Genomic DNA, 27,809 nt, shown 5'->3' on the forward strand with positions numbered 1-27,809 from the left:
CGTTTAAAAAAAATACCCTTATTGCCTTGTATGATTTTTATGCATCACTACCTAGCCCTTCGTCTCTCCAGCCCCCAGAGTGGGGCCTTTTTGCAAACGAAGCACATAGTTAAAAAGACATCAGCCGTGGAGCCATTTGTCTCTGTGCAGCCAGCTGCAAGCTCAGTCTTCATTGGCGGGCCTCTTTCTGTACCTATTTCCCATGTAAACATTTTAATCACTATTCACCCAGCCAGTTACAATGGTTGCCAACCACAGCCATCAGCAGGAATGGGAAAATTATACAGTGAGACGCCAGAGATCAGAATACTATTTTGCTATCCTTGCCTCTAAGTGACTTTGGATTGATAGAAAAAAAGGCACCATTATGCAAATTACTAAATTAGGCGGACATTAAAACATGAGCAAAAGCAAAATGTTCAATGAATAATATTCAGCACAACAACATCACCTCAACCATCAATTCCATCACTGAAAGCACAAACTGCTGTGTGGATTTGGACAATAATATATCAGCCACCTCCAAGGTCCAGATGTGTTTAGCTTAACAGGTAGTTAAAGGAAATGCATTAGGTGCATCCATTTGTCAAAAAAAATTCCTTGGTGGAGGACCGAATTTCCCCCTCAGGTAAATGCATCTTGTCTCAGCAGTCAGTCTAAGAAAAGGTGCTGTGATGAATGACTCATCATTGGAATTCTGTATGAATTCTGAATGAGTACCTTGCAGAGATAGCTATGGTAAAGCCTCATCACAGTATAAGGTAAACTACAAGAATTTGACAAGATTGTGCAACTAATATTGCCTGTGGCAGACAGGTCAACATGAAAAAACATCTTGATCTGCTGCTGAGGTTTTTCCGGAGATCTGTAATGAGGGGGGTTTACAAGCTTGTGGAGAAATTGACAACCAAGCAAAGATAGCAGATTGATCATGTTGGTGAAAAAATAAACACAGATGTTAAATATGTGTTTTCCACACAAAATATATTTGTCTTTGTCAGCACCTGTTTAAGTGCATCTCTTTCTTTTTTATTCTTGTATAAAAAAGGAACACTGTCGTCTTATCTGATTAAACAGTAACACATGTTATTGACTATCATTCCCCTCAGTCCTCCTCCTAAAATTGCAAGAGAATTACAATACCACTGCAGTGCCTTTAGTCATTGCAGCTGCTGTACTCCATAATAAATTGACCATTTCAAAGTATATGTCTAGTCTATGTAAAAGCATTCAGTTGTGTTTATTGTGTGTGGTATGTGAATTGACCTTATGTACTCTGAGCCTTGGTTATTCCACTTTGAAGTTATTAATATTCAAATGGCCTTGTGTTTGGCTGTTTCAGGGTCCACTTCAGTTAATGGAAGTACCCTCTGTAGGTTCTAGGTTACATGAGTTTTCATTTCATTCGTTAACAGCAAAAGTTTACGTGTCAGACATTAGTTTTAATTGATATTTAGCTTGCTAGGGGGCTAATGCCTCTATTTTTGTCTTCCTGGCTAATATCCCAGTAACATTAATAAGTGATATGGCATAGCAATTAACTGGATAGCAAATTGCATCTCTTTGTAGATCAAAGTTGTAATTAACTATGTTGCACAAAGCATTAGAAATGATGCCCAATACACCATGCATTTTTTTTTTTACCATCATCTGCGATAGAAAAAGGAACTAATTGAATTTACTTTCATCACAAGCAAATGCTACTAAAGATAATTCAATACAATGTAAGGATCATTTTACCATGCATGTGGATGTTTATATTTGTCTTGCGATGCCTGGAATCTCACCGTCATACAATACCAATGAAAACCATTTTCCACTTGTTTAATATCCTTTTCATACATAGGAACTAGGGCTCAACACCCTCAAGACTCCCACACAACCCCAAAGGGCCCAGTCTTCCATGAAAAGCCCAAGCAGGCTGACCACCTGTCTCACCGATTTTATCAGCATGTAGGGGTCATCATGCCACTGGCGCCAGGCGCCGAAGCTGACCGGCAGAACTTACACCCGCAATGCCCTTACTGTGCTTGTAGGGGAACCGCCATGAGGGCATGAGTGACCAGGGCAAGGTCAGCAGAGCAGAGGGGTGGGCGTTTGAAAAAAGACAGGGCCGTTCAATAAAAATACATTGATCTGCTCACTTGGCAGATGGAGAGAAGTCAATAACATTAAAATCAAGATATGGAAGATAAGGAAGACATTTTCATCAGCAGCTACAGATAATTGGTTTATAGCTCAATTAAGTGGTTGCTTAATTCCATTTACACAAGAATGGAAGGAACCAAATAGTCAAGTAAAAGGAGTTCTGCAGACAGTACCTCACATTGATGTCACAGTGGTTGTCATGCTTTCCTCTTGTTGGGAAACAAACATTATTGAACAGCTTGCCTGCCAGAGCGGATGGCAGTTCAGCTGGGCTATCTGCCGTTTGTCACACAGAGGGTCAGAGGCAGGGGCTGCAGACCAGCCAAAAGACAAGACGGACTGTCATAGAGGGTGAACCCAGAGGGAAGAGTGCGAACCAGCAGCTACATTTGGAAGTGTAATGAGCTTGGTGGTGTGGTTGCCGAGAGCACACTGAAGGCTGGATGCGTTTACATCTCCTTGTCACATCCTCTCCAGGGAAAAAGGTACAGTATTCTTGCCTCCCGTTCCCTGCAATCCTCCCTTCCATCTCTCCCTCCTTCCACTTTTGCAAGGCTAGCAAATGAAAAAAAGAAGAAGCAATTTTCATCCATTTTGTATCAAAGAATGCCTCAAGCATTTTGGACAGAGGTCTTAGGTCAGTAATTTAGTTCACTGGAGGTGCTGGAGACTGAAAACTTTGCAGTCTGATGCAATGGTAAAATAAATTATTAACCAACAATTTATTCAAAAACGACAGCAGTTATCTATGAAGATTTAGTTTCCTGGCAAAAATATCTTATATTAAAATGACTGTGTGAAGAGGCTACAATGGATAATTATTTCCTGAAATTGTCAGTCGACCTTGCTTTCAACTGCTGAGGCATCACAGTGTTTCTCACATCCTCTACTGCCTCAAGTTACTGAAGCTAAGAGGTGAGTGAGTCCTTCCCCTGATTTGAAAAGACTCAATGCCCGCTGCTTTTGGGAAGTCTCCCATAGCACTCCCACCGCGTTGCAGGAAACATCACTTACGAAACACAGACAGATTTGACCTTGCCTCCAGTCATTTCCTGGTTTTGCAAGCTGGCTATAGGTGTGAATACTGTGGATACAGGCACTCAACTGAGATAAACGTTTATGACCCGTGACCTTGTAATTAGCATATGACTGACCTTATAACCTCCAACGGAATGGCTGGCCAAATATGCGCTAGAAATCAAAGGGCTGATCTATGTGTGAGGCAATTATCTAGTACCTACACAATGTCAATCCCTAGGTTTGGATGTTAAATAGATGGGTTGTGTAAAGGTGATGTTTCCCAGAGAGACTGCGGAAAGACATTATGTTTTTGGCCCTTCAGTTTATGTTAGATTGCAATGCATGCATGATTATCTTTAATAATTTTTTAATTTTTGAGATCTCCATTTGCTTTTTCACACACATGAACCTGTGAATGTATCTGTCAAAACACATAGTTGAAAAATCCCTAGAGTTTTTTTTTCTGCTTTATAAGACCATTTGAGGTTCACCAATTTAAAAGATTTAATAACATATGAGCAACCACTTTAACTTATGTTGACAGGAATATCTAGAATAAATATGGGTGGGTAGCATGGACCTACGTAGATCTTAATTAATGTATGAAATTTACATTATTCAAAACAGATTTGTGTGGTTATCAATGCCAGGCTTTGATATATGCTGTTTCTTTATAGGAATAGACAGGATAGATAGATGTTCTATCCCGGAACAAACATTTAATGACTCAATTTATGTCCACAGCAGGAGAGCCGGACGAGTTAAATGGAGGGTAAAATGCATGTGACATTCCCATGCAATATCAAAATTTGAGATTGGATATTGATTTATGTTATAGATTAGATCTTGACCCAACCAACTGTCGGTTCAAGTACAAAAAACTAAAAGTACAGTAAAATGTATTTTTTCCTGTCAGTCGTTACGATACAGATTGACAAAAGCTGTTCATTGTGATGAATTATTGAAACCTTACCTTGTTTTACATTATTAAGAAAGAATGTCTTACAGGAGTATTGTGTTACAATTAAAAGGAAAAGGAATAGTTTGTGATGAAGTAAATTCTAATCTTTTTAGTCTGAAGGACAGCGTGACCCGTTTGCAAATAGTTACTCACAACTCTATCTCTCCAACAGAGACAGAGATAGAGTAGCTACTTTATGAATAAGAAAAAAGTGGCTGTGTAGAAGAAACGTGTATTGATTCTGAAGGCCTGTGGTATTTTGAAGGTGTTGGATTGGAAAGGTCACCTTGATAATATGGCCACAGACACTTGGATGTTCAGACCTCATGTGAAACATACCAAATATTGCATGTGCAGAGCTGAGATCTTTTGAAAAAATCTTTTTATTTCAATGAATTCAGTCATTGCTGAGCTGTACATTTCTGTTTTTTATATTTATCCGTGTTGCAGAAATAAATGTCTATTCAAGAAAAGCCTACTTATCATCACTGTATTTTGTGAACAAGTTCTTAGAAATGCAGCACGCAAACTTTTACTTGTTTTGTAAGTATGATTAGAAGGCAGAGTATTCTGTTTTATAACTTTGCATTAGCAGAAACAAAACGTAGTTGTCCTTTGGCATTTAGTAGAGTCATAAGAGCAATTACACCGTCTTTTAGAAAGTAACTTTGCAGGAAACCTCTGTGGCTCATTGGGTAAGCATGTGTGCCATCTGTACTGCCAAACACGGTACCCCTGGTTCAAATCTCACTCAAACTAATTGATAATTAATTTAACTGATATCAGTTAAGTAATATATATGTTATTTCCAAGTATATAGAAGGGTGACCCCGTGGTGTAGTTGGTTGAGAACAATGGCCTACACCACAACAATCTGAGTTCAAAACCAGAACAGCCAAACATCCATGGGCCCTGTAACCGCAGCGCACTCGCCGACTGTCCAGATACCCCCCTACCAACTGCCTTTCCAGGTACCCACCTGTCCCACCAGGAAAGACTCAACCAAGAGTCTGAAAAGAAATTTACCTTTTATCAGTTGTATTTACGAGTCAAGTTTTATTTTTAAGTCGAGTTTTATGAGAATCGGATGAAAATCTCTCAGTTTTTAAACGTTTTAATGCCTTAAATTTAAAGTTCCGAATTTTAGACTTTTTAAGACCCAGCGGGAACCCTGTGTTAGGTAAATAATTTGACACAATCTAATGAGTTTCAACCCTTAGGAATTTTTTGATAAAAACAATGTCCTGCATCAGTTAGTAGTGTCTGCCTTGAAGTTTTCATCTCAGATATGAAAACAAAAACTGTGAGTTGTCAGAGAGAGTGTTTATTTGAGAACAAGACAAAGATAATGTTGAAGAGGAACTCATGTTGAGACTGGGGAGAGCTTAAAGTCAGAGTCAGGTGTACCTTTCACAATTTTTCGAAGTCGTTACATTTCTTTTCATCGGCTGCAAGCCCTCCAGCAATGTTTACGGGTGATACTACTACTAATATGCATATTGCAGGTCTAGAAAATAAAAGCATGAAAATTCCCATAGAGAATGCTTATTAACACCTCAGTTGATATAATAATGCGAACACCCACACAATAAAACTGAGGTTTGGAGGCATTTTAAAACAATCACCATCATTTATTTACAATATATTAAACTGTAATGCAAAATTATTACTTATAACAAAGGGTCATTTGTTCAATAACGAAAATAAACATGAACTATTTTGAAAGCTAGCATGAATCATAAAGATATTTATATATAAATATGAATGTGTACAGTCAGCATGTAATGTTTGCACATGACATTTTTTGTTAATTTTTAATTTTGACCGGTGTTTCAATTAGTTAGAAACCTGAGAGTTGACAAGCTCATAAACTCCTTTAAAATAATGGTATGTGACTGCATAGAGAATATGTCGAGTGATAGACGCGTGTGTCTATAAAAAGCATATACAATCTGACAAAACTTCTCCCTTCAACAAAATACTCGAAGACCTAAACAGCACGTAAAGATAATATGGACTTTGGCAAGCCAACTCAATTTATTAATTGCTAATTCATAAATACTATAGTGTGCGCCAAAGAGTTTAATCAATCACTAAGCAATCATAAAAGCATGGTTTATTTGAATCCCCTTTTGTTAAATCGTCCTCCTATGCTGAGGGTTAGTCCAACCCATGTGTTGGACTAAAATACTGATGAATCCTGCACAAATAATCAAGACACTGAAGATAATTTCATAGTATCAGTTTAGTAACAGATATCCAGTATTATGATTGAAGCGTCCTTGGGGTATCATGAAAGGCGCAAATGAAATGCTCATTACTGAGAGTGTGTCCAGTTAAGGGGGTGATGTCATTACCAGAAGACCTTTAAAATCCAAGCTAATGATACCCTATTGTCTTGTCAGTGAAAAGGTGCAGTTAGGAGTTAGAGATTATCAAACAGGTTGCAGGTTGGTGCCTAGTGTCAAGTAGACCACATTCCCTTTGGATACAAGAGTGCATGAAGTGTGGGGGGGGGGGGGGGGAAGCAGAAAACAAGATAACAACTAGAAAGACTGAAAAAAACAGCTGAGCCAAAGACTCTTTATCTTCAAAGTATTTGAGCAAAGTATTGTACTTCATCAATTCAAGTTGGAAAAAAAATATCAGACAAGGCATTTCTCTAGGGTAAGCTCAAACCTCGGAAATGCCTTTTTTTTTACTTTACATTTACAGTGGCACTATCCAAACACATTATGCTTCTCAAGCAGTCCTTTTGGGAAAAAAAATAAAAAAAATCCCAACTTAGTTACAACTTAGCAGTTAGTAAGGCTGCCTCATCTCTTCTTACCCCTTTCTAAAAATTTAAAAGCTAAATCCATGAAAAAAAATATATAAACTTAGCATACAGTATTAAGTGTGCGGTATAGCTGCAAAACAACAGGGCTCCAAACACAGCTGTTGAGGAAGCCAGCTGTTGAGGATGACTTAAATAAAAAAATATAGGCTTTTTACCAGGAGTCAGCGTATACAGCACATACTTGCAACCAAGGCTTTTTTTTGATACTTCTTGTGTTCTTTTTTTTGTCATCTTATGCTTCTAAAAAAACACAGGGGAACCTGCAGTTCTTTGGCTCAGGTACAACCACAATGGCAAGAAAAAGAGAGTGAGCGAAAGAGAGGCCTATACCAAGAAGACTTTTCTGCATGCAGCCAGTAGACATTACCAATTGTGTTCAAATGGAGGAGACCGTTGAAACGTTACTTCAGAGCTGAAAGACAAAGAGTACTGGAGTGTAAAGCGGGAGAAGGCATCAGTGTTGAAACAAGTGATGCAATATGGCACTCAAACCCATTGAGGAGCTCAGCATAGCAAACTTTGTGGAAGAGTATTGGTAACAGGTTCAATTATAATAGTGTCAATACTTTATTGAAGAGCTACTGTAAAATGGATGTGAGGGTGTGCATGTGTATTGGTTAGTTTGTATGGGTGTGTGGTGTGTGACTGTTTGACTGTGATCAGAGCACAGTGAGTTGGATTCATTCATCTCCACATGCAAGGCCAATTATTGTGAAAACTTAGCGAGTTACATTGGGAGAGCACTAGGGGCTATAGTATGTGTGCAGCTACGCTGTCGTCTCTGAAGGCTTGTCCTCGTCGTCGCTGTTGTTTAGATAGCTGCCGCGTGTGTAACGGGAACGGTACCCCACTCGAGACGCCTCGCCTTCTTTTTCTTCCTCCTCTTCTTCGTCAGATCTGTCTTGGCAGAAGCGTCTTCTGCTAGGCGGACTGAAAGAGAAGAAAGTTAGCACCAAACCATGTGCATGGTTACACAGAAAAGTTAGACCAAAACACTAAAACATACTCTACAGCACAGTAACATTGCATTAGTACATGATTTTCACCAACATATTGTTTTTGAACCAACATAAACACAAGCTCATGCATTAATTCTACCACAATGTAAAACAGAATAAACATGATACATTCAATTAGTGTAATGCAATACAATGACCTAAACTGAAAGGAATGACAATATTAAAATGATAAAAATTTCACTGTGGCTTCCTGCCTGCCACAACCCTAGCAATGTGTATGTCTTCCTGTGTGTACCGTGATGAATGGCATTCAGCTTTGTGTGTGATAAATTGCACTGCCAGCTGAATCAAATTTGATAATAATAAACCCCCCTTATGTGAGTGATAATTTGTCTAATCCCTATTAACACTTCTTCAGTAAACATAAGAAACAACACTGGCTACTTCCTGGAGGGAACGGTATTTAACGCTTAAGTCACCTAAATAATGCAAACCTTGGGTTAATTACTGTCATTTGTGCATCCTAAATGAACTTGCTGCTTGTGTAAATCGATGCACTGGGTCTAATTATGCCTGGAGTTAAAAGGCTGGAGGGGAAAATATATGGTGGCCTTTATAAATTGACGACTCACGTTATTTTAGGCTATAAATCATACCGACATTTCAGGAGAAATAAGCGTAGGCACTACCCCCACATGGGCCTTATTCCATACCCCTGCTGCTAAGATTATTCATTGTAATAAAAATCACACCCTTAATGTGTCTTTCAAATATTTCTGAACAATAGCATTGGTAGCTGCTGCATGTAAAAAGAAACATGTCATTGTCATTCGAAACTCGTAATTTAAATTGAGCTCTGGTGAATTGAACACAACTATCTAGTGGATACATTGAGAATACTGTAGTAAACAGAATAATGACATGCTAAGCTAATTGACATTTTGCATATCCGAGGTGATGCATCATTCATAACACAACCAACTGTGAGATTAGAATTTCAATAGGTGAGAAGCTAATTGGGTTAGATTGAAAGGGCTCCCCCTGAATCACGGCATTTAGAAAGTGACGGCTGTGTTATATTCCTCGTTGGTTAGATTCACACCATGCTTTCAGCACACTGCCAAGATTAACTCAGCAACAGGCAACACCTACTGCGTGCCTCAGTCACTGTCGGCTCTGTACAGGTACTTCATCATCAGGTTGTCTACTTTCTTCTTTCTCTTCTTCTCCTCCTTCTTGTTAGGGGGTTGCCCTTCAGTTGGCAGCCCGACCTCCCCTTCCCCCTCTGGGCTTGATGCCTGACGACCTGGGGCTCTCTTAACACTGTTGGTGCTCTTATAGGAGATAGTGGAAGCTCCAGAGCTCGATCCAGACTCCGAGTCGGAGTCGGTGGAAGAGGAAGATGACGAAGAGGTCTCGTCCCTCTTCCTGGACTTCTTCCTGGACTTCTTGCCCTTCTTCTTGGAGCTGCTCCTCTTGCGGCGGCCGTCGTCTGAGCTGTCTGACTCGGAACTGTGGCTCCTCTTCTTCTTCTTGCTCTTCCCTTTCTTCCTGCTGCTGCTGCGGCTGCGGCTGCTCATGCTGCTGGAGGGCCGGCAGTCGACGGCGGACGCAGACCGTCGGAGGCTGCTGCCGCCACGCCCACTGTCGGTAGTGCGCACGCTCTTGCGGTCGTCGTCATCATCATCACCTGCAGCTTTCTCTACTTCCCCCTCTGAGTCCTCCAGGCTGGTCCGTTTGAACTTGATGGGCTTGAAGCTCAGCACCTCATTGATGGCCTTCTCCAGGTCCGGGTCCAGGTAGTTGCGGTGGCTGACAGGCTTCACGTCGGAGGTGTCCAGTAGTTCGCCGGCCCCGGCTGAGGAGCGAGCGCGGGGAGGAGGCATGGAGAGGCTGCGGCCGGTCGAGGAGTGTGGACTGTAAACTGAGGACCGTTCGCTGAAGGCCATGCTCCGGCTGTCGTCCATGTCGTCAAACTCGCTGAGGCGGCAGCTCTGCGACATGCGAGACCCCACACGGCTCACGCTGCCGGGGCTGCGGCCCCCTGAGCGCCTGCTTAGACAGGGACTGCTGGGGCTGCGTGTGTATGACTCGCCACCACCGCGCCCCACGTCCAGGCGCGAGGTGCTTTGACGGCGCCCTAGAGGGCTGGAGAGACGGAGGCTGAAAGTGGACTTGGCGTCGTCGTCTGGGCTGAGGCCGCGGCGCGTGGACACCCTGCTGGGCGGGATGGAAGATACGGAGGACTCCTTATCAAAATCGCCCCAGCGGCTCTCCAGACCCTTTCTGGCTCGGCTAGTGGCCTCGGAGTATGCCTGGGAGATGACCGAACCCCTATCATCCATGTCCTCTCCGGCCTGTGACTTCCTCCAGGAGTATGAGTCATCCTGGGGGTCCGAGGCCTTGGGCATGGCCTTGCGGAAAGAGGAGAGGGGCTCCTGGGGGTTCGAGTTGTCCTTCAGGGTGCTGAAGAGGGAACTGTCATCCCCCTTGCCTCCAATAGAATCCTTGAGGTTGGTGCGCTTCCTGTAGCTCAGGGAACTCATCACAGACACAGGCCTGCCCTGCTCTACCTCTTTGCCCTCTTTATTAGCCTCTTTCCATTCCTTACCCTCTTTCCACTCTTTCCCTTCCTTTGCGTCTACGTTTACAGCAAATCTACAGAGAGAGGAAAGAGTGGACGGGAGGGACGGGAGACACGGAGGAAAGGAGGCAGGCAGGATTTCAGGAGAGTGAAAAATCAATGTGGATGGAGGTGAGAAAAGAGAGAGAGAATGATGGATGAATTATAAACATAGGATAGAGATGAATGATACTTCAGCAGGAATAAGATGACAAGATGAATGAAGATTGAACTGAGTAGAAAAAAATACAGTAAATGATTCAAATGGATGTATTGTAGGGGTGACTTTGCGGACTCTCTTTCATCTACTCTCTGGTAGATGAAACTATAGAAGTACATAGTTCTGAAGCATGCACTGACCATCTCTAACACAAAAGTATACGCTTCCTGGAAATATGCAAATATGGAAGTATGCAAAGTTTTGTTTCAAGTGGACATTTTATATTTCTAGCCAAGCCTCCCACTGTGGTTAAATCTTCAGAGCGAGTCTGCAGGAGGGCTGTTCACATGTGTGCATTTGTGTGTGTGTGTATGTGCATGAGAGCGAGAAAGTTAAGCTTCGACACGTAACGTTTTAGTGTGTACACGTGTGCATACGTAGTGTGTGTGAATGTGCACTTCCTGTGTGTGTAAGTGTGTATGTATGTGTGTATGTGTGTGAGCCAGGGACAAAGTGGGATACAAACTCGGGTATTGGTGGAGTCTCGTGGCTAAGGGAGAATTTAAAAACTTTCCAAAGTTGGGAGAGACTCAAGTGTGAGGGTAGAGTTAAATCTTCTGGTAAGGAGACAAATCTAGGGCAATCGAAGCTGTCAGCTGGCAGACACATCCATTAATCTCAGGGAGAAAGGGGGTGTGCAGGTAGGCTATGCCAGCTGGCCACCGGGTGCGTCGATAAATCTGCCAGGGAGGTGGCTCTTAAAAAAAAAAAGCCCCTGTCATCAAGGTAGTGACAATAAAGACCAAACGGCTGGAGAATAGACTTGGTAATAACAATCCTGATAGTTCAGCTAAGAACTCCACTATTTTCTGCCTCCAGAAGTGGACCGAAACCATCCATAATGGATGGGGGGGGGAATAAATACTCAGAGCGACTCAACCCAAGTTTAGACAGCTGTATCTCCATGGGGCCACCAAGGTAAAGGAGGAGAAGGGGTACTAACCTGGAGCTCTTGAGGCTGCCGTCATCTGAGAGGTTCTTGGCAGACCCCTTGTTCTTGGACAGCCAGGACTTCACCCCATCCACACGGCCCTCCACCTCTGAGTCTGTGTCTGACTCACCCTCACTGTGTGGAGGGGAAGGAGAGAGCATTTCAGTATGAGGAGAGGAGAGAGACACATGCAGAAGGAAGGGGAAACAGAGAGGAGGGAGAGAGGTGAGGAGAAGAACTGGTGTTTTCGGAGAGTAATGAGGGCATCAGAAAGAGAGGATTGTGTTTCAGACGTGTTAGTTGGATAGCCGCGGGAGGACCACATCTTTGCTTGGTAGGGAACTCAACAGCATGGCCACATGCACTGGATCACAGAAACCTTGGTCGACACACACACACAAACAGACCCCCTCCCCCACCCCTCCCTTTCTGCACACTCTGCTCCAAATAAGCACACCATGCTTCACACATACACACTGACACCCTTGTTGTCACTGTTAGAGGGAGTGTTATCAGTGTGGTCCTGTAGTTAGTTGGCGTTGGGGAACAGTGTGAAGCTTCCAAGGAGGGCTGAAATCACTCTCCTCCAAAGCCACTTTGAGGCCCCAGCCCTGAAATGGACTAGAGAGGATATACTGTACTGAGAGAGGGGGTACAAAAGGGAGTTTTCACATCTCTCCACTTTGAGAACATACGCCCTAAAATTGATTTTAGCTCTTGACAAAATGATTTGGTGCACAGCTTGGGCACCGCTTTGTTTTCTCTATAAATTATCATCCTGTGTTGACAGACCACTGTGAGGATAGAGGACAAATGGAGGGGTTGTCACAAAATTTGACCGGAATGAGAAGAGCATAACACTCATTATGTGCCATCAAAGCCCAGTGCTCGTGTGGTGCTGGGAAATTAAGCTGTTACAGTTTAATAATTCTACTGAGACACTGGGGGGTGAGGCCTCCAAATCTCCACATCTGTTTACAAAATCTACTTGACAATGAAAGGGGTCACAAAGAGCTTTCTCTTTTCCAGCACTTAATTCAGGGCAAGGCTAAACACGGCAGTCACTGGGAGCAAAAAACAAAAGCTCCCCTGGAGGGAGAGGGAGCTATCCAATGGTAATCTGGTCCATAAAGCCCAAGTGCATACCCTGCTCCATCCTAAAATGTGCAATAACGTTGAATGGAGGAAGGCTATGGGATACACGTTGTTTTAGAAGGCAGGGAAGAGAGTTGGGAAGGATGTACAAAAGCTGTTCTCTCTTCAAACTTTAATTAGCTTTTCAGGCCAGCTCATTCTATTAAGACAGTCGGAGGATGTGGTGGCACTGATTGTTATTGTGAAAGAGTGAAGGTTGAGCGCTTTGTTGTTTTGCACGCCATGCTTGTCAATAAGACGAGATAAACAACGGCCAAAGGGGCCCCGGGAGAGCCAGCGCGCGCATTAGCTAGCCGTGCTAGACAATTCCAGGGTTGTTTGCTCATCTCCTCTCCTTAAAGATAAAACCTCGTAGGATTTATGCGTTTGTCTGGGTTTTGCGAGTCAACACTTACCCAAGCCTTTAAAGATTAGTCTTTTATCCTTTCACTTATCTGGAAATGCACTGCTTTGAATTACGATTCCAGCCTTGGGAATAATAACGGGGCTGACGTTGTTTAGAGCAGGGAAAAGGGGAAGAAATTGGTTTTTGAAAGATTTGGATGCCATGTTTTCCTCCCTTGACCTTGGTGACATTACTGGAGTCACCAGGAACAAATCCTATTAGTTGTGTATACACATAATCAATGCAGCAAATCACCACCCCCACGACATGTTGTCAACATGATGCAATCCATGAAGACTAGACATGTACACCCCCAAAACAACAGTGTCTAAAATAGGCAAAAGGCTGGTCACAGACAGAATACAGGCCAGTGATAATACGTTGAGATAATGATGGCAGCAGTCGAGTTTCTCAAAGCTCTTAACACATAAGAAAAGTATTTTAGGTTGGCTTTCTGAGCATTCTCACTGTTTATTTTCTCTTTGTGAATTCTAAAAGGAGTGAATGGATAAACAGTGAAATGATGCATTCTGAGAAGGCTCTCCTGGCCAGGGCCTAAACAACAACGACGGGCACTTTGTAATCGAGCGCTTCACACTTGGTGTCACCCACAATTTATGTCCTTGACCGCCATACCATTAGTTAAGCCCTGCCGAAAGCCCAGGGGAAGCAAACAAACAAAGAGAGTGTGGAGGGAGACATTAATTGTCTGTGACAATCTGCCGCCATTGGTTGTACATCTCTGTTACACACTATTACATTCATCATTAGCTTCTATGGATCTTCCTGCTCTGTTGGACCTGCTCAGTGTCCCCGGGTCTTACAGACTGCATTGTTTACAGGATGGTTGAGGTGTTTTAAAGGTACTTCAGCCTAGAAAAGTATATGGAGTTACACAGATACAGACTTCTGCATGAGTTCAAAGAATATTGGGAATACTAACTTAAGTTTTGAGCAATTCTCGGAATATCAAACTTTCATTTTTCATCTCTTTTTTTTGCATCAGTAAATACTTTTAGTAATGGCCACCAGCATATTATTCTTAGATTACTATAACTGGTTTAAAATATGTCAATTGAAATGTCTACAAACCACAATACATAGATTTTGTAAAAGCCAATCATTAGCTTTCTGTCCTCTTTCCAACCCATAACAAAGACCAAGACTAGAGTCAGCAGTCTGGGCCAATATACAGAACACTGACATGGATCAAAGCCAGAGGTTAGCACGGCATGAGAGCCACTTGCCAGGCGGGCAACAGAGCTTTTTGTAGGACATTTGAGGTTTCTGCATTATTTAGCTAGTGGAAGTGAAATATTGATGAGGAACATGTCCTCCCTTTCCTCTCTTGGAAGGTAGTCACTGTAGGTCCACTGAAACATTCACGTCCACTACCAGAGGAGCATTTTGAAATATTCAGCGGGGGGGCGAGTGGCACAGAACCCTGTTCATACAAGCCACAGAGGTGTCTGACAGCATTCCCCTGAGGACACAGTGGAGCAGTAGAGATAGGGGGAGAAAGCGAGTAGAGTTCACATGGAAAAATGGTAGGGGTCCAAGCACACAACCCTGGGGAACGCCAAGGGCAAAGACCCAGAAGCATCACACTTACTCAGCTAAAGCAAACAATCCCAACAGTTAAATTAACAACCACGATATGTTACATCTGCTGCTCTTGGGAAAGAGGGTTACTGGGTAGATAAACACATGGATATCTTGGGAAAACTTGGGTTGAAGAAGCATGTCAGTGGTTCGTGCAATTGAGCATGTGGCATCATGCAATGAAAAGTGGAGCAAATTAGAGAGATTGTTGAGAGCTATGATGCAGTATCACTGAGCTAGTCTGTTGCTGCTATGCTGTTTGCCCTTTTGTAGCAACACACAGACCATGAGTTCATAGACTAGAGATATAATTGTTTACTGTTTGTTTAGAGATTTCCAAAATAATGTCTTAAAAAAACAATAATCAGATTATTATTCTTTATTTACTGTACTATTATTTTCAGTAAATGTTGAATTGCTACTGAATACTGCATCCTCTCCAGTTAAAGGTTAAAAAAATATATATATATTGGCAATCACAAAATTCAGGTCCTCACGTTCTGTTCTTTCGTTTCTGATACTTTGTCACCATGTCTTGTAAACTGGTCATGAAGATGGAGATGACAGACAAAATAAAACAAAAAAAGCAAACAAAAACATTGAAGAAAAAGTGAAATTGTGTTTGTACAGTCTAAGACAAGACAAGATACTAAGACATAAAAAATGAACAAGAGATGAACAACGCTCAAAGGATATAAATCACAGTGTATATCATGGTGGACGTTGCAATAACCGCTTGTTTTATATGAATCACCTGAGGGGTAAAGATCTAACCATTGCACAATTTTAGGGGCCACTGACTCACAAGCCACCTCATTCTGACCCCCTTATTTCACGTGTAGCGAAGAGAGACTGCATAGTTCACTAACGAGTCCTGACTCACTGAGCTATTTACTGCGGAGAGGCAGAAGGAAGAAAGTGTTCTCTCTGGGACTGTGTTCGTAAACAAATAGACAAAGCTTGGCAAGAATCAGAAAATTAGGAAATAAATAAGAAACTGTGGAGATGAGGAACTACATTTCACCATCGATGTTTTAGCTAGCATATCTCATTGATGGGGGGAGATCATTTAAATAAAAAGGCCAAGAAAAATTAAGCACAGCAGTTTTCAGTGCATAAATCTTTCAGTGTGTGTGAATAAGATATGACCGAGTCTGGGGAAAGTTCTGTGCTGATTGCTTTATCCAAAGCCCCTTTCAATTGAACATCCATCCTTAACTTCATGATTCTCTCTCTCCTTTCCCCTCCCTGTCTTTCATATTCCTTTCCCCTGTGGTGGGTTGATATGAAGTTTAGCTGTGCTACTGCTTATATAAGCTGGATGTGTGCTATTAACAATTAGGGTCATGATTGGGGTATTATGAATAAAAATGTATCCAATTTATTCACAATTAACAGTGAATACATTTAGGTGTAAAGATAAACAGCCTATACCTGTTAATGAGGTCTTCATTGTCGTCGCTCTCCATCTCATCTTCAATGGCAGCTTGAAGGTCACCAATCCTTTTAAAAGCCAACTTGAGATCCGCCTGCAGACTCTGATTGGCTGCCTCCAAACTTTCTATATCCATTTCCTGTTGCAAAAATGAAAGGCAGAATAAGCTAACATACCACAAAAGACAAAAGTTTCATTTAATATCAAGCTGCTTGGTTTCTATCGGTTGGCATCTATAAAAGAGACTGACTCTAAACCTAGCCTAACTTTAAAGCTAGCCAACTATTACAGCCTTGTATAAATTCAGCTTGATATAGCACTTTAGCTATTGATTATTTACCACTAAAATATCCAAACCCAAACAGAGGAAGAAACCAGCCAATACTAGAACATTACCATGACATACAAAGTCCTTGCAGCCCATGGCCACAACAGTTTCCTTACCAGCTCATGTTTCTTGCGGCTAGCTTCAGCCTCCTTCTTGGCCAGCTCTCCCATCTCCTCTTTGATGTCCCGGATCTGCCTCTGAAGACGCTTATTCTGCTCCTTCTCTCGGTTCTCGCTGGTGCTGCGGTGGTCGCGTTCTTCTGTCAGCTTCTCAAGGTTCTCCTTCAGGCGTGCTACCAGGGTCTGTGGAGCCACAGGGAAGAACCAGATTAGATTGTTGCAGAAGTCTAGTAGAGGTCAAGAAGACGCACACTGTAATAATGCAAGTATGGTAAACCATGGTCAAACTAATGGTAGACATCTAAAGGGTCCTATCGACTCAATTATTGCACAAAAGAAAATCCTACTAGAATCAGAATCAGAATGGGTTTTATTCGCCATGAAAGTTTGCACAGACAAAGAATTTGCTTTGGCAGAAGGTACTATTTATCAGTAAGACAAAAGGCATTTATATTTACCTGCAAAATACTGTTTGATCAGTGGTACGTGCACCAATGATGCCATAATATCATACCTCATGGTACCAGTGACTTGTAAGAGTGACTATGGCTCTATACTAATACTGAAGAAACTGACAACTGAAAACTTTTTTAAAGCTACTGTATATCATTATACAGCCGTCCATGTCCATATTTCACACTGTGAGAGGGTGTGCTCCCTGACTCTTCAGATCTGTATTGATTGAGTTCCAGCACCTCAGGTTTTGATGAGATCTAGTTGTCTGGCCACCTGAAATATTTAGCTACTGGGCCAATGTTCTTAAAGGTTACCAAGGTACTCCATCAAACTTTACTTTTAACCATCAATCCTACAGCAAACAGTATTCTGCAACAATACTTTATTCATCATAATCCCATTGTTTTACTTTCTTTTCACAAGTTAAAAGTTTCCATAGCTTGTAATCATTAAACGTGCATTAAAAGTGCCAAAACCAGTATAAACACATTTATCTGTTTTTTAACACCCAGGTAATGTAGCCTGTGGACATTTATAGTATCCTTCACTTAAACTTTTGTCTTGGGAAATACTGGAAGGTAATTTGAAAGTGACAGAATAACAAATTATATAGTGGAGCGAAAGTAATAAAAAGCTGGAGGACACAGGGGGCATTTTGTGATTTTTACTGCATGATAGCTGGGGAGAGATCCCATGTAGTGTAAACTGAACAAATGGAGGAGGATTTGTGTTGTGAACAATGGGATGGCTTTGCAGAGCCAAGGGAATGGCAGAACTGTAAATTGAAGACTTCAAGAAAAAAAAGCCATCCAAAACCTTCTAATACACATACATACAGGCGTGGGAGAACTCACACACACACACACACTCACAGCTTCCTGCCCTAACCTCACCTCCAGACGTTTGACCTGTGTCTTCTCAAACTCCAGCTTGGTCTCCATTTCACGGATCTTGGCCTCCTGCCGACTGACCAAGGACTTCTCCACCATCGACTGTTCCTGGAACTCCAGCTGGCTCTGTATGGCCTGGAGCTACGGTCGGGAAGAGAAAGACGCACACACAGACACACACATCTTCATGACTGCACCATAAGGCTGAACATAAGGTTGGATGACCCTTATTTTGGCAGTGCATCTTTAAAGAGCAAACACCGTTCAGAGCTGACACATGCTCTCCGTCTCCAAATATACAATATTCTGGTCCTCATAAACTGTGGCTGTCACAATCCTGGAGATATTCTTCTTTAAGGGATCAACCACTTGACCTCCAATAAGCTTTTCATCATTGTTCTCACCATTGAGTCAACAGAGTTGAAAACACATCACATCTCTACGGGGGGTCGGGGGGAAATTTCACTGATGGCCGGGTAGTAAAAAGACACACAAATTCGCCTGGTTTAACCTTCAACTTTTTTAGTAGCCAGGCATAAATCTCTATTGCGCAAAGCCTACAGCAATAGTTCGAAGCAGGACAGGCCTTCAAAAACATATAACCAGGCTTCTTCATTTCCATTATTCAAAGCATTTATATTAGGTTCAAAACTAATTTCTTTCAAAAGTTCTACTACTATTTCAAAGTAGGCAGACTCTGAATAATGATGAGTTGGATAACAGTGTACAGTAGCTGCACAACCTTTTGTTTAATCTTGTAGAAAATGATATGCTGGAAAGAATATATAAATACATTTTTGTATTTAGAAATTTTTTTACATTTTAAATGCCTGTGTAACAACTTAACTTCTGTGAGAAAATTGAGGAGGATGTAAAGAGAATTTTGAAATTAGTTTCTGTATCGAGTAACTGTGGATTGGACAATTAATTTGTTCCTAAATGTTTTTAGATGGATTAAATGTTCTTTAAAGCTTGAAGAGGATTCTCCACAGTGGCTTACAGACCTGGCTCGGAGTTTGATCAACAACACAACAACTTGCTGTAATAAGCGTGTCTGCTAGCGAAGAAAGAGAGAGGGGGGGGGGGGGGCGGTAAATGGAAGAAGGTAAGAGAAAGAGAGAAAGCAAGGAGACTTGTTCCTGAGCCAGGGTCTCTGATGGTTATCGCCAGAATGGAGTGCGTGCGGCAAGTGTTGCGGTGACATAATCTTTTGTCACCAGGGTCGTGAACGCGGTGACAGCTAAAGGTAAAGGTATTACAGGGCTGATCCCCCTGGTGAATGAGCTTGATTTGATGGTGTTAAAAGCAGATACAGCATATGCACGCTACTATGGCAAAACCATTAATACTCTCCAGAGGAGTCATGCAAAATGTTAAAGCCTGCTACGACCCTGTGTAATGGCCTGGATCATTTGTGTCATGTCTTTGCACTGCAAATCTCACAAGATTGACACATCAATTACATCAACACAAGTTGGTGAAAAGGGGGATGTAGAATGGGGGTTCTCTGAAGTTGAATAATGTGTTGCCAAGTCTGCATTCACAACCACTGGACTACTGTTAAGGGAATTGTTCCATCTCGAAACTCTAACCTAAAATGGTCAATCCAGCCTCTATTATCGTTTTAAGTTAAATTAAGTATTTGGTAAGTAGTGCATCTGCAAAACAAATTGCCTTCTCTGTCTGAAACAAAAGTACTGTACCTTCTCTTGGATCTCCTGTTTCTCCTTGAGGGCCTCCTCAAGCTGGGCCTGCAGGTCGCTGATCTGGGCCAGGTTCTGGGTGGACTACACCAAACACACACACCAAAAGCTCATCTATAAATGCAATTTCTATAAGACTATTAAAAAAAATGTTGGAGCTTAGTTTTTCACTTTATAAAGCACTCTTCTCTTTATGATCACCTACAATTGTATTTGAGTTGCAGTTTTCTTCAGCAGTGTTTATCTGCAAGCAACTTCTTAAACAACATAAACATAAAAAAATAAAAATACAATTGGACAAATACCAATAAGACTGTTAGGAAACTTTGGGCCATTTCCACTGCCATTAATGGCATGTAATTCCTTCTCCAGTTAATCACTGGATTTAACTCACTAGTACTATGGATGTGTTTGTGTACAGCATGTTACCTGGGCAACAGCTGACTTGTGCTTCTTCATCAGCTCATTCATGTCTTCCTGGTCCTCCTCCATACGAGACTGCAGGTCGTTCTTCTCCCTCTGCAGCCTGCTCAACTGTTCCTCCAGCTGGGGGAGGGGAGGGGGAGAGCTTTCTTAGCACAATGACAGGAAAACATACCCCCCCCTCCTGCAAGATTGTGTTCCGTATAAGGTATGTGTACACTGTGATGGGAGAAAGACATCTCTGCGTTGAAGTGTGACGCATTGTCCCTCCCACACAAGGTATCTCTTGATACTAAGGGCACAGCAGGGTCAGATTCATTATCATCCTCTCCAATTAGAGGCTAAAGCTAGTAGTAGGCTGCACATGAGAAGCAGACTTCTATGGGAAGCGACACAGGCCTAATCCTACTTCCATAATTCCTTGGTGCATCAGAGGGGCGGCTTGTGAGGGGAGGGAAGCTGGGGGACAGGGCTGTATTAATAAATGATGAATAATGTGGATATCAGAAAAGGCTAATGAATCCATTAGTACATAGCTGGGATGTGAGAGGACTTGTAAGGCGCCCTGACACGGCGGCATCCATCTTATTAACACGGAGCAAATACAGAACTGCAGAAAGGATAATGACCACTTCCAAAGATGGATTCTACCAGAATAGACAAGGATTCTTAGAATGAGTGTCCAAGTGAACAATGTCATCAAGGTATTAATGTCATGCTTGAGATTTTTTTTTTTTATATATTTCATATGAAGAAGGCAGTTCTATTATTTTACCCCAGATCTGAAAAAGATGACTTGATTTTCTTTTAAATTGGAAATTCTTAATTGTAGACATCTGGATGCAAATTAATTATTTTAGTTAACTACAATCCCCATGCAATCTGTTACAGAAAACCTGTTCCTAATTGCCTTTTATTGAACCACATTTGTTTGTGAGAAACTGCTTATGGACAAAGCAACACCCAGATGGGGGGGTGAATGGCTCTTGAGAACCAGTACAATTTGACAGCTACAAAGCCCCACCAAATATGTCCCTGTCACTCCAATCTTAAACCTATTTTTCAGTCCATTTTTTTTTTGCTTTCCATCAGTCTGTGACCCAAAAACCTTGTCTCAAAGATCAAAAAGGCCCGGGTTGAGAATGATAAAAAACAAGCTGTCAAACTACGGAAAACAATCTTCCAAAAATGCTGCAATCACAGTGGAGGACAAAGTAGAGCCGAGAATCCGCGAGGGAAATACTATTTACATGATTTGATCCATCTTGCATGACTGTAGCAGTAGTGGCATGGATGTACATCTGATGCCTCATCATCACAGTAATAGCTATTCTTGTTGTCAGCAACCTACAAAAATGTCCTCTTACCTCACCATTAGATCATGAAAAAGGTGTAGCAGTGGCAGCAAAAGGGACATTCAAAATGCATCGAGCACTGGAAGATTCTGACTAGAGACCATCAGTTGGTGTTTACAGAAACTATTCTACAGAAATAATTTCTTGTCTATTCTTTTAAATAAAAAGTTTGCCTATAATTTTAGAATGAAAACATTTAAATTATAATAAACCATGTCTAACCATTTGCCGTTGGGGTTTACCTGAGAGGAGTTTTGAGTAATGTCTTCATTTCTATGATATCTTAAATTGAATATCTGCAGTATGGGGCTGTTTATTTGTCCCACACATCCAGGAGTAAAATTATGCCTTGGAAAACAGTTCCATGTCAATTTACATTTAGACTGATGAAAAATGTGTGTGTGAGCACAGCCATACTGTACAGAACGTTTCACAATCCCAGTATGCAAAACATCTTCCCCTCCATCTCCCCCAAACATCTTCCTGCTGCTGTAGGAACTCAATTATCTATCCCTCTCCTTTGTCCCTTCCGCTACCCCTTCTGCTGAGGAGATAATATTCATCATGGCAGCATTAATCTGTAACACATTTCAAGGTGATGCGTCTTGTTCAAATTAGAAATGGTTTCGGAAACATGCCATTATGGAGCTTAAATGATTCCCCCCGCTGTCAATAATTACAATATGAAGCGCTGATGTGGAAGGACAGTGGCGGTGGGGTTGCAGTCGGCACGGCGAGGAGAGGGGGTGGGGAAGAGAGAAAGAGAGAGAGAGAAGACTGGGGAAGAGGGGAAAATGAAAGATAAACTAGAAATGGGTAGGGACCCAGATTACTCCTGGACGAAAAGACAGAGGAGTGAGGAAAGGTCGGGGAGAGAGGGACGGCAGAGAGATTAAGGCGGCGCGCCAGCTCGCCCAAGCAAAAGAGATGAGAGGTGGAGAGAAAAAAAGGGGGAGTGAGATGAAAAGAAAGGGAGAAAGGTGCAAGGACAGGTGGAGGAAGAACAAGGAGACTGTCTGAAAGAGGAAGGCAGTCAGGAAGGAGGGAAGGAGAGATAAGGGATGATAAAAAGAGGGAACAGAGAGATGGAGGGAGGAAAAGAAGGATGAAGGGACAGTTGTGACCTTTACCCTGTCTGACTATTAGCTTTGGGGCATCATATCTGCCGCCACAGTGTGCAGACCACAGATGGGACTGCTCTGATAAAGGGCTTCTAACAACACTGACTAGCCACATGACTAGAAAAACATTTAGGAGGACATGTTTAAGTGGTTTACTTTCCATATTAAGTGTTTTTGAGTTATTATACTGACTTATATTTGATTTTATATTGAAATACTATAGGCGTGGCATTTAATTCCCCTTCAGTTAAATCTATGTTGAAACCAGATTAAAATCTCAACCTACGTTACTGAACTCAGTATTTAACGTGTTCAATAACACGTACACGTACGCGGTCAACCTATTTCATTCCAATCCATATTATACAATAAGAGACCAGTGGAGTTTAGGCGACAACAGGCCACTCACAGCCTGTTTGGCTTTGGAGATGTCATCCATCTGTACATGCAGGTCTTCTATCTCCACCTCCATGGACTTCCGGGCCTTGACTGCAGCCGCGCATGTGAACTCAGACTCCTCCAGCTAAAACACACAGTAAGAAAGTAATGAGAGGAGCGAGTCATGAATACAACTTGATTAAAGGTGTATTTTGAGCCCCTCAGGTAAAGAAAGGCGAAGTCTGCCACATTAATAGCTGACTTCAACACTATTAAATCCCATGCGATCACCTTATTTGATCTTACGTTTCCCAGTTATCTATGTGGACCTCTTTATGTCGGTAGGTCAGTAGAGGGGGAGATGAGCGATACTGCACCTGGTTTTTGAGCTGGGCGATCTCTCTCTTGCTGGGGGCGTTGTTCTTCATGTGGTCCAGCATGATCTGGGCGTCAGCCAGCAGGGCCTTGGTGCGCTTCAGGTCCTTCCTCAGGCGCTTCTCAGTGTCCACGTCTCTGTGGCACACCTGGGGGAGGTGGGGTTGAGACAGGGGTCAACCAGGTGGCAGGGGCCTTGATATAGAGTCCCCTCAAAGCAGCAGGGGAACAGATACAGTACCAGTCAAACGTTTGGACACATTGTCCAAACTTTTGACTGGTACGGTACACCCGACCTCAATGAATGCACTGATACGGAACAGCACACAACACTGGATATGACACAGCGTCTGATGACATCATGGCGTCTCACCTGGTCCTGAGCCAGAAGGAGCTTGGCCTCCAGGTCCCTTCTCTCTCTCAGGACCTTCTGCTTGTCATCATACTCTTCCTCCAACTGGACCTCTATTTGCTTGAGCTGAAAATGCACACACAACAGTATTATTATTCCATAAGGGGAAGACAAATAAAGTCAAATAAAAAAGATATACTGTAAAACCAATGACAAGGCGGAAGTTGCATGGAAAATACAATTTAATGAATCCATAAATAATACAAAAGCCAACTCATAAGTAAAGGTGTAAGTGCACAAATGGTTTATCTGATTATCATAATAACTGCAATAAGCAAGAAAACTTCTGTTCTTCTTGGGTATAAGAGGTTTTTGCATTACTAATGAGAGTTCACGAACAGTAGTTCATATTTTAGGGTTATCAAAGCTCAACCTTCAACCCCTTTATACGAGTACTCATTTCATAAAACACATTTATTCAGCATAATAAATCACTGCGCTAATATATTCTTAAAACCTCTACAGTCACTGTTCCTAGTTTATGCAACCACAAGGATGTTAATTTAAGCGTAGGAAGGGAGATTATAATGGGTTTTGCTGGTGGTGGTGGTGGGGGGCTTGATTGGTTGGGAGTGTGGGAGGTCAAGTGACGGAAATGGGACAACAAAATTAAAACAACGCATATTAATCTAATATCGGGCTAGTGAAAACTGTTCCCACACAATCACACACCCAGGAGGGGACAAATTCTCAAGGTATAAATAAAGTAGACATGAAAACGCACCAATGGGTTGCAACGGTGAGCCAGCCCGGTCTTTCAAATTAATGTGATTCATTTAAAACTAAAAGAGGCTTGTAGGGAATCATCGCCTACCATGAGCGTTGTGGTGATTTGGCTTGCCTTTTTTCCCCTTTTTCATATAGCCACTATTGTATTTATCATATAACACACACATTCAATTCTGGGATGTGTGAATGTGTTTGTGTGCATGTGTTTGCGTGTAAACATGAGTGCTTTAACGAGTGTGTGAGTGAGCGTTTGGTTTGCTCTGCTGTGTATGTATACTGTGTAGCAGCCAGTCCAGGAGGGCATGCTCACCTTCTTGCTGCAGGACTGCCTGATCTCCTCCACCTCCTCGTCTTTGCTCTCGACCTCCTTGGAGTGGGTCTGCCGGAGTCTCTCAGTCTCCATCTCCAGACGCAGCTTTGCCTGCAGGGAGCAGAGACCACCACCACAATGTGACTCCTCCCCTTCTACTGCGGCTCACATCAGAACAGGCTTCTTCTCATGTCATGTGTAATTCTGGATATTGAGAAACTACCGTACATACAGTTGCGGCTGAGGGTGAATATCTTCTACTGTACTGCGTAAAGTGTGTTCAAAATATAGCTAACTATACATATGTAGAGCATACCTGGTTATCTTTCCAAATAGCACTACTCAAAAACAGATTTGTAAAATGTCTGTGCAACTGCCCTCTTGTCATCCAACATTACTTTACTTTCAAACAGTACAAGGTTATGTGGGCGGATGTGACCTTGGTCCCTCGTGTGGCTTCTGGTTAAGCTAGACAACGTGTACCTGCTCCAGCATCTGGATGGTTCCAGCCTGCTCGTCCAGCTCCTCCTCCTGGTCTTTGACCTTAGCCTCAAGGTCACGGAGCTGCTTCTTGACCTTGGAAAGTGATGCCTCGTCCTTGGTCTCCTGGGAGGACAGGTCCTGCAACTCTGCGTCTAGCTGTTCCAGCTTCAGGTTCTGAGCACACATCTCCAGGTCCTTGTCCTAGAAGGCAGGCAATGCATAGGTATAGGAGTGTATGCATGGTGTGTGTGTGTGTGAGTGGGTGTGTATAGGCCTAAACAAGCTTTTCAGTTGGAACAACCAGGATTTTGACATGTTTCCGTGTACTTGCTGGGCACATTATAATTCAGACACATGTGGATACACACACACACAGGTGCACTATTGTTTACCTCTAGTTGCTGTCGCAGGCTGAAGGCCTCTCCAATCAGCATGTCCTTCTCCCGACTCAGCTTCTCTCTCTGGGTCCTCTCTCTCTGCACCTCCTCCTGGGACTGGCTTTGCTCCAAGTCAAACCTGGAACACACACCATGGACATGTACACACACGGCTCCTCCGATGCTTGAGAAATAAAAACACGGATTGAATCCGTCTTCCCCTGAAGAAATAGTGAATGTGCACGTACAGGCTGTACACTTCCCATAGCAGTGACAGGTACCGGCCACATGTTTACCCAGGAGTTTAGAGGGGCTTAGCTAGCAGGGCCTCTACCCAGCCCAGACTCCCCACGGTCTGCAATAATAAGACTATTGACAAAGTCTGGAGGGAGTGTGTTTCTGACATCTCTCGTGGGGGTGGGGATGTGTGTGTGGGGGGGTGGGTCATGTGGATAGTGTCTATGCAGTTTGAGTGACTGTGTTAGGAACCGTCCTCACTTCCTCTGCTTCTTCTCCAGGTCGTGGTTGCGGCTCTGCTGGCCCTCCAGGTGCAGCTTGGTGTCCTGCAGCTCTGCTGTCAGGCGCTGGCACTTCTTCTTCAGCTGCTGCGCCGTCCGCTGCACTTCCTCGTTGTCTGCTTGGAGGTCACTTAGCTATGCAGGGCAGAGGCATGGACACAGCCAGAGAGGAGGAGGGGGAGGGAGGGGATGTAGATACGTTGATACATAAATCAACAGAGACAGTCAAGTACATTCTTCCACAAGATTTTCATTGTAATTGAGCAACACGTTTTTCCTCAGAGTCCCTTACAGTGAATGCCTTTAAAATAATGCATTATTTAATTTAAAAAAACTTGCAACCAAGGTATATGAATGCCTTTCGCTACTCCAACAACACCCTACCATTTCAGTGGCATTTTCAATCATCACTGATGGTTTTATCACACAAAATTTAAAGGGATTCTAACTTCTGCTGATCAAGGCCCAGGACTGAGTACAGCTATTTGAAAGTGATTGGTTGTTAAACGAATCACAAATTCCCCCCAAGGCATTATAGGGGGCTATAAACGTTTGATCACAGGACAATGCAGGATAATTGTGGTGTATTTGAGCATGCGAACGCAGTCTTGTGTCCTGTGCAAATAATGTTACAAAATTGTACACGTGTCAAACGTGCTGTTCAACAACCAGCAGCTTGCAGGTAAATCAGTCAATTTCTGCTCTGGAACTTCAAAGAAATGGAAGTGTGTGTTGGCCTTTGACAGTGTGACTGCCAGCATGTTCAGACAGGTGAAACAGAGAAAGAAAAAGGAGGAAAAATGTTATGAAAAGGAAGTTTTGCTCAATGGATTATTTTATGTCTTCCTTGGTTGAACTCTGCGGGAAACTAAAGTTTTATTATCAGTTGATGAGAACGGGCCGAGAAGCCATCAAAAAGAGCTTTCCATCCTCCTCTCAAGCAGACAAAGACAGAAATGTTTGAAACAAATACAAATGGAAACAAGAATAAGGTGTGTGTGTGTGTGTTTTTGCGTGCCTGTGTGTGTCAACAAGCACTTGCTTCAGAGACTTGTACAAGGAGCATGTGACATTTACCCTCCTCTCCAGCTGTCGTTTGTTCTGCTGCTCCACCTCCAGTTTGTCATCAAACTCCTGCTGGAGTCTCTTCTTGGTGAACTCGATCTCTCTGATGGCCCGTTCGTACTTCAGCCTCCACTCTCCCCCTGAGAAAAAACAAGTCCGAAAAAAAGTCAAATGAACAGAGTGCGGGCAGCTAGGTTTTGTTCAATTCAATACCTCCATCTGTTGAAAAAATTGTGTAATTCCCTTTAAGAACCACAAAACCTGTATTATTACACATGGTTCCTCAGTGTTGGTTCTGAAACAGGATGGGATGGACCTCAACTCCAAAACACACCGCTCTTAGAAAGCCTCTGGGGCAAAACACTGGAGCAATTAGTAAGCAAGTCTGTCTAGTAAGCAACCTTTTTATATGTAATGTGTTGAATATACATGGCGTCTTTCTAGACATTTCTAAACCCTAATGTTAGAAACTGCAAGTGGCAGCTCGGA

General features: G+C 42.6%; 1 protein-coding gene across 5 annotated transcripts in view; it reads right to left on the minus strand.

The window, feature by feature from the left end:
- Nucleotides 1–5,457: 5,457 nt before the first annotated feature.
- The window catches only part of myo18ab (myosin XVIIIA b), an 84,349-nt gene continuing 61,997 nt past the window's right edge, over nucleotides 5,458–27,809 (minus strand). The window contains exons 26-42 of one of the 5 annotated variants that reach the window (XM_067245652.1): nucleotides 27,333–27,460; nucleotides 26,236–26,390; nucleotides 25,753–25,876; nucleotides 25,361–25,561; nucleotides 24,878–24,988; nucleotides 23,800–23,904; nucleotides 23,429–23,575; nucleotides 23,083–23,196; nucleotides 20,204–20,320; nucleotides 19,775–19,858; nucleotides 18,075–18,212; nucleotides 16,723–16,908; nucleotides 16,278–16,417; nucleotides 15,341–15,385; nucleotides 11,714–11,836; nucleotides 9,080–10,585; nucleotides 7,814–7,898 (exon numbers count right to left, since the gene is read on the minus strand). In XM_067245652.1, the coding sequence (XP_067101753.1) occupies nucleotides 9,088–10,585; nucleotides 11,714–11,836; nucleotides 15,341–15,385; nucleotides 16,278–16,417; nucleotides 16,723–16,908; nucleotides 18,075–18,212; nucleotides 19,775–19,858; nucleotides 20,204–20,320; nucleotides 23,083–23,196; nucleotides 23,429–23,575; nucleotides 23,800–23,904; nucleotides 24,878–24,988; nucleotides 25,361–25,561; nucleotides 25,753–25,876; nucleotides 26,236–26,390; nucleotides 27,333–27,460 (3,416 nt within the window). In that variant the 3' untranslated portion in view covers nucleotides 7,814–7,898; nucleotides 9,080–9,087. Of the gene's footprint in view, nucleotides 7,899–9,079; nucleotides 10,586–11,713; nucleotides 11,837–15,340; nucleotides 15,386–16,277; nucleotides 16,418–16,722; nucleotides 16,909–18,074; nucleotides 18,213–19,774; nucleotides 19,859–20,203; nucleotides 20,321–23,082; nucleotides 23,197–23,428; nucleotides 23,576–23,799; nucleotides 23,905–24,877; nucleotides 24,989–25,360; nucleotides 25,562–25,752; nucleotides 25,877–26,235; nucleotides 26,391–27,332; nucleotides 27,461–27,809 lie in introns of all 5 variants that reach the window. The other 4 variants (XM_067245653.1, XM_067245655.1, XM_067245654.1 and 1 more) reach the window with 4 other exon arrangements.

Source organism: Osmerus mordax, chromosome 11, assembly GCF_038355195.1.
Source record: "Osmerus mordax isolate fOsmMor3 chromosome 11, fOsmMor3.pri, whole genome shotgun sequence".
NCBI classification, from domain to species: Eukaryota; Metazoa; Chordata; class Actinopteri; order Osmeriformes; family Osmeridae; genus Osmerus; species Osmerus mordax.